This window comes from Crocodylus porosus, unplaced genomic scaffold (assembly GCF_001723895.1).
Source record: "Crocodylus porosus isolate Cpor-Errol unplaced genomic scaffold, CroPor_comp1, whole genome shotgun sequence".
NCBI classification, from domain to species: domain Eukaryota; kingdom Metazoa; phylum Chordata; order Crocodylia; family Crocodylidae; genus Crocodylus; species Crocodylus porosus.
The window spans coordinates 85,891,756-85,898,183 of NW_017728947.1; the positions used below are offsets into that span (position 1 = coordinate 85,891,756).

General features: G+C 41.0%; 1 protein-coding gene across 1 annotated transcript in view; it reads right to left on the reverse strand.

Moving 5' to 3' along the window:
* Positions 1–946: 946 nt before the first annotated feature.
* EML5 (echinoderm microtubule associated protein like 5) overlaps positions 947–6,428 on the reverse strand; it is a 222,112-nt gene continuing 216,630 nt past the window's right edge. Inside the window, exons 40-42 of the mRNA XM_019552385.1 lie at positions 5,994–6,147; positions 5,384–5,484; positions 947–5,014 (exon numbers count right to left, since the gene is read on the reverse strand). Of these exons, the coding sequence (XP_019407930.1) occupies positions 4,978–5,014; positions 5,384–5,484; positions 5,994–6,147 (292 nt within the window). The 3' untranslated portion in view covers positions 947–4,977. The remainder of the gene's footprint in view (positions 5,015–5,383; positions 5,485–5,993; positions 6,148–6,428) is intronic.

Consider the following 6,428-nt stretch of genomic DNA (forward strand, 5'->3'; position numbering starts at 1 on the left):
CAACTGCAGCCTGACCAGTGCCAATAGAGGGCAAGGATCGCTTCACTGGACCTGCTCATCATGCATCTGCTAATGCATGATAAAGTGCAGTTAACTTTGTTGATCACCTAGTCACACTGACGACTCATGTTCATCTTGGAGTCAACTATGACTCCAAGATCCCTTTCCACTGCTGTGCTGCTGAGAAGGTCATCTCCCCAGCCTGTAAGTATGTGGGTGGGTCTTTTTGCCCATGTGCAGCACTTTGCACTTGTCTTTGTTAAACTGCAACCTATTTAATTCTGACCATTTTTCCAACCTGTCCAGATCCGCCTGGTTCTGCTCCCTACCCTCTGGTATGTTAACTTTGCCCCATAATTTGGTATCATATGCAAACTTGGGCAGGGTGCTCTCCACACCCTCGCCCAAGTCACTGATGAAGACATTGAATAGCACCGGTCCAAGGACGAAGCCTTGCGGGACTCCACTGCCCACATCTTTCCAGGTTGAAATTGCTGTGTCTACCACACCCTATGTGGGTGCAACCCCTAAGCCAATTTGCCACCCATCTGACCATGTAATCATCTCCATCACATCCTGTCTGTTTATTTACAAGAACAGAATGCAATACCGTATCGAAGGCCTCCTTAAAGCCTAGGTAGACATCTACCTCGACTCCTAAGTCTAAGCATTTTGTTAGCTGGTCATAAAAAGAAACAAGGTTAGTCAGGCAGAATCTACCTGCAATGAATCCATGCTGATTTTCTTTGAGCATTATTTCCCCTGCAGGGTTCCCACAAATGTGATGCTTAATGATTTTTTCCAGGGTTTTCCTAAGGAGAGAGGTGAGACTAACTGCACTATAGTTTCCCAGTTCCTCCCTCCTCCCCTTCTTGAAAACAGAGACCACACTGGCCCTTTTCCAGTCCTCTGGGACCTAACCAGACCACAAGGAGCATTCGAGCAACTGTGCCAGTAGCTCTGCTATGACACTGGCCAATTCCTTCAGCACCCTTGGATGAACTTCATATGGGCCCACTGAACTGAACACATCTAGCCCCTCCAAATGCCCCTTCACTAAGTCTGCGCTAACAGTTGGTGGGCTGGTGTCCCCCATGTGACTCTCTATGATCCAATTGGGAGATTTGTCTTGGTCTGTATCTAGAGATGCAAAGATGTTCATCTATAGCTTTGATTATGGATAAAAATCATTTTTCAACCAAATTTAAGGCTTGTCACTTCTCCTGCATTGAGAAATGAAACCAAAATACATATGTTTTCTTGTGTAAGAGAAGTCCAAGAAATAAACAGAGTTCTCATGCTTTCACAGTGTCAAGGGGAGATTACTATTGGCTGGAGCCAATAAAGGACTTTGGTATCTTGTTCCAGATGGAAATCATGCCTCAGAGGTGGGTACATGGAGGCAGTTGGGCTCTTCCTAATGGGTTTCAACAGGCAGCACATTTAACAGGAAGCTGCCTACCAGCAGCCAGCAGGAATTGCTGGTGATAGTGAGGGGTCTGAATCCTGTCTGGCTTAGGGTTCCAGGAAGATGCCTCTATCTGTTTGCAGTCAACTCCCCAGAATCCTCCCCTGAAGGAAAGTGCCTACAACCTGTTCTCTGAAAGAATGCCATAGTGCTCCTTTTATTTGCAATGTGGCTGGAGAAGATGGCGCTGATCTTGTGCAATATCCCATGGAGTAGAGCACTAGCCCAAGAAGATAGGGACAGATCTGTCCAGTGACTATTTAAATGTAAAATGGAGAAGCAGACCTTGGAGCAGGGGCTGGAAACAACAGAACTCAAGACTTCTCACACTCAGGTGAGCATCCTAACCTCTTAGCTATTGCATCAGATTCATGTTCACACTCACTTACTCTGACCTAATGAATCCTCAACTCTCTACAGGATAATGGCACATCTGCAAAAACAGGGAAGGTGTGGAGGGAATTGAACCTAGGTCCCCCACTCTCTGGGTAAAGGTATTGTATAAGAGGTAGGTTATGTGAGGACATAAGTGAAGGCCCATCTAATTTCTGTACCGTACATAGATTCAGTTTAGGCAGTTGATGGTTAGACTGGGACAGTAAGATTTTCTGGTAGTGCAGATCTTGTTTGCGTTACTCAGGGCAATGAAGTCTGTTTTTAGCCAAAACAAGCAGTGCTGCGTGCATACGTTCAAGCATCAAGAGGGAACTTTGCACAATCCAGACAGCCTGAATTCCAAAAGCACCGTCCAGTCTCCCTATTTTGCCACAGCCAAAAAAGGTTCATTATGAGGATTTACTACAACAAAATGAGAGATTAAGGCTAAATGATCCACTACTTTTGGCTAATTAGTACCCCCTTCAAGCCAAGGATTTTTTGCCCATCGAGGCTCCAAGCTGCTGCTTCTGATAGGAACATTGTTAAGCCTGAGTTGATGATTTGTTTTAAATTCCAGCCCTTATGCAAGATGTGGAATTTCCTTTTCTAGTTTATTTAAATTAATGAGAAAAGGAAATAATCTTCAAGAGCAGATCTGGGTCTGCGGGCATGGTCTGTTCTTTCCTTTCTCTAATGGGCTCTCTGGGTTAAATTGCTGATTTTAAAAGTGCTAGATTCACTCCCAGCAAGAAAACAGGGCAAAGATAAAACAGTGACATGGGGAAGGCCTAATCACTGCTGATGAAATGGGGAGTGCCTCTACACGCACAGATCCCTGGGCAGTAGAGCTTCTTTCTTCTGTCAGCAAAGGAACATCTTGCAACCAACCCAAAGCATGCAGAGGCACCCCCATGCTTTTTGCTGGCTGCTGCCCCCTTTAATAGCTGGCATGAAGAACCTCCAGGAGCAGGTTTACACACCCTGGCAGCTTCTCTATGGTGGGTGCAGTAGGACTTAAGTGCCAACTTTTAATTTTCATATGAAGGCATATGTGGGAAATGAGGGTGCAAACACAGCTTGACTCTGCCATGAGGGTGAGGACACAGCCATATAGATCATGCTGGGTTCCACTTGGTCAGTGATGTTACCAATGTAATGTTACTGTGAGATCATCATCAGAGCCACAGACCTTGGTCCCAGGAGCTAATGCTTTGGTCCTATAGCACAACTGCACGCTTAGTAAGGCTATGCACTCTAGTAACGTAATAAAGCAGTATGGTCTAAATCCTGCTTGAGTTGCTTCAATGCACTTTCCATGGGAAAAATTCTGCTTAAACTAGTATGATAAAGAAAGCATCCTGATGCCATCTTAGGATGTTTGTTGGGTCACTAGTTTATACAGTGTTTAACAACAAGCATTGCTGGACATAGCAGAGCGCAGAAGTTTGGCTGAGTTGCTTCTACTTTCATACCTAATTTATAACATTTCTTCCATTCCTCCTGTCACCATCACCCCCCCCACACACACACACAATTACACAGGGTGCTGAAGTTTACTGGTTTAATTTTAACATGAACATGGAGTAAGACAAGGGAAGAGGTGAATAAGAGGAGTCTACTCACTGCCTGACTTGTGGAATCAAATAAAGAAACTCTGAAAGCCCTATGTCCTCAACCAATGCTATTAATTAATAAGCATAGTGCTGCCAGCTCACCTGACAAGTTCATCATTTTTGTCCCTTTTCACATAGCATGGGAAATAACCATTTGGCCTAATACCTCAAAGCTGTAGCTTAGCAAATGGCTCTGCCACGTGACCCATTCAGACGAACAGTTGAAGCAATCTTACCAGTTTGTACGAAACTTGCTCTGGAAATTCAACACTCCTTAAAGACTTTTTCTTTCTCGAGTCTCATTATTTTGCAGTTTTCAGTATACCCTAAGGGTTACAGCAGATTCATGGCCTTACTATGGACGGCTTCTTTAAAGAAGTGTATGATGGGGTATTATTACAATCAGGAGCAAAAACTAAAGAGAGACCTCTTCTAGCCAATTATTCCTCTTAAAAAATTAGAATGTACAAAATACCAATGTTTGGAAAGATTCTGTTTTCTCTGAATCCCCAAGTGATGCTGAGAAAATAAAATCAATGATTCCTATTGCTATGAAAATCTATTTTTGCAACTGGCGACAATCCCAAGTGTTAGCAATCACAGATACTATCATCTTCATCACCTTATTCAACATTTCCAGTGTAAGCTAGCAGCCCAGGCAAGTAACACAGCAGTAATCTCTTTCACTGAGTTCACTTTTATTCACAAGGCAAAAATTGGAGTTAGACTTTTAGGTTGTGGGCAAGGCACTCGCAAAGTGAGCAAATTGGCTTTTGCTCACAGAACTAATTTAATGTTTAAGTGCAACAAAAACACTAAACTAGCCTTGAAGAATGGATTCATGCACATCCAGCAGGACTCACTAGACATGATCGTGACCCAGGCCTCAATACAAGAATACTGCAACAAACTTTACTATTTTTATTTCTTCACCTGACAGTGCTTCATATTTTGATCTCTCATAGAAATGTTGTTTCCCATTCTATTACTGTAAGTGCTTATTAAAATACTGTGTAGTTTTAGTTAAGATCTGCTAAATGCTTCTCTTTCAGTAATAAAATATGGAATATTCTCTCTCAATGACATTCAGTTTGCAGAACTCAAAGGAAACACATTCATGCTGAAAATAAACATATCAATGTACAGCACTAGGTCCAAATATGTCTTCAGTAAAACCCAGGACTGTACTGGGAAACTGTACATTGATCCACAACTCACTTCTTTAGCTAAGAACCCTTTTATCCAGGTGCTTCTTTTTTCAACCTCTGGCAGTGAGCGGAATACAAACCTGGATTTTCCAGTTCTAGAGCAAATCTACTGGGTGGAGCACATTTGTAACAGTCCATCTCTCTCACAGACTGTCTAACCATTTGTCTTCCAGAGACAGACTACTCTGTGTCTTGGATCAGCACCATTTCTTAAGCATGCAGGGCACTTAAGAGTGTCGCATTCCAATCCTGGGTCTTTCATGCCTATTACTTCATGCAGCGTCCTTTTTGCAAAGCCTCCACGTATCCCTCAATGAGGCATATGCACACATTTCCAGACAAATAAGCTGTATTTTCAAAAAAGAAGTTAAGCAAGAGATAAAAAAAATACAGCCAGGTTAGCATATTTATAAGATAAACTTCTATTAACACTATTATCCAGTCAATTTAAAAAAATGATTTCAAACATTATTAGCATTTGCAGAAGCAGTTTAACTTTCTATTCTACTGAATGTTAAGCAGTTCATACTAGTGGTTGTGCTCTTAAATAGGAAAAAAACATATGCTGTGAATCTGTGATTACTCCTGTACAATCAAGAACAAGCTTAGAGCTTTAAAAGACAGATACTGAACTCTAATATTACCTCTTCATTATTAAAAACTGTTTATATTAAATCCCGAATTACTTTGGCAAAACAATGGAAAGCCATACATACCTGCAGTCATCCCCACCAGCACTGACAACATATCTATCCCCGCTTGTAAATCGAATATTAGTCAAATGGGCTGAGTGACCTAAAAATCGTTTGTGTTTTGCCTAAAACAAAGAACAAATGTAAAGCCATAAATACTCTTCTTCTGTTTACAAGATGCATCTAGAAATATGCCTTTGTACCTATCTATATATATAGCACTGTATCCCCAAGCTCCTAAATGTTTTATAGGCTCCTAGTTTCAGGAGTTATTTCATGAAAAACAACCACCATTGGGATATAATGCAGCAGCTATTAAATTGTCTCTAAATACTTGTGTGCACGTGCAAGGGAAAGAAACAATCTTATCATCTATCTTTAGTGCTCCATTGATTTGAAATCTTGTGCTATTATACAAGATCTTTGGAAAGAACAAGAACTATTGTACAAGGTTTTTGGAAAACCTGAAAGCAAATATACTCAGGAGACTATAGAGGTAATATCAGATGGGTACATTTAAAACCTACAAATTAGAGAAGAAAGCATTATCATCAATCCTTCCCCTAGAGAAACTAAAGAAATCACAGTATCATAAGCACTGTTTTTTGCATTGACACAAACAAAAGATTCTTACAAACTTTTCAGGACATGGAAAGTCGAACAGTTTGACCATGCCAAAATCATCGCCTGTTACGAGGTTGATTCCCGAGTGAGAAACACAGGCACAATTTACATCAGCTTTCTCAGCATGTCTGGACCAGATTCCAACTACTTCATCCCCTAGAACGCTGAAAAAGAAGAGCAAGAGGGTCCCTTGGAAACTTGCATTGTAGGAAAAGAAATACAAATAGATCTTTCTATTAGTTTGTGATTATGAGCCAGTGTTAATTTAAAATGATGAGAGAGACAGATGCATAATATAGCTAATGCAAAAACTTAAGTAGGGTGTGAAACTAATAGCATTAAAATTGATCAATGAGATAATTTATTTTTCTGTCTTGGCAATTACATGAGGTGCCTTAGCACAGTAAATTAGCTGAATGAAGATTTCATAGATTTCATAGACATG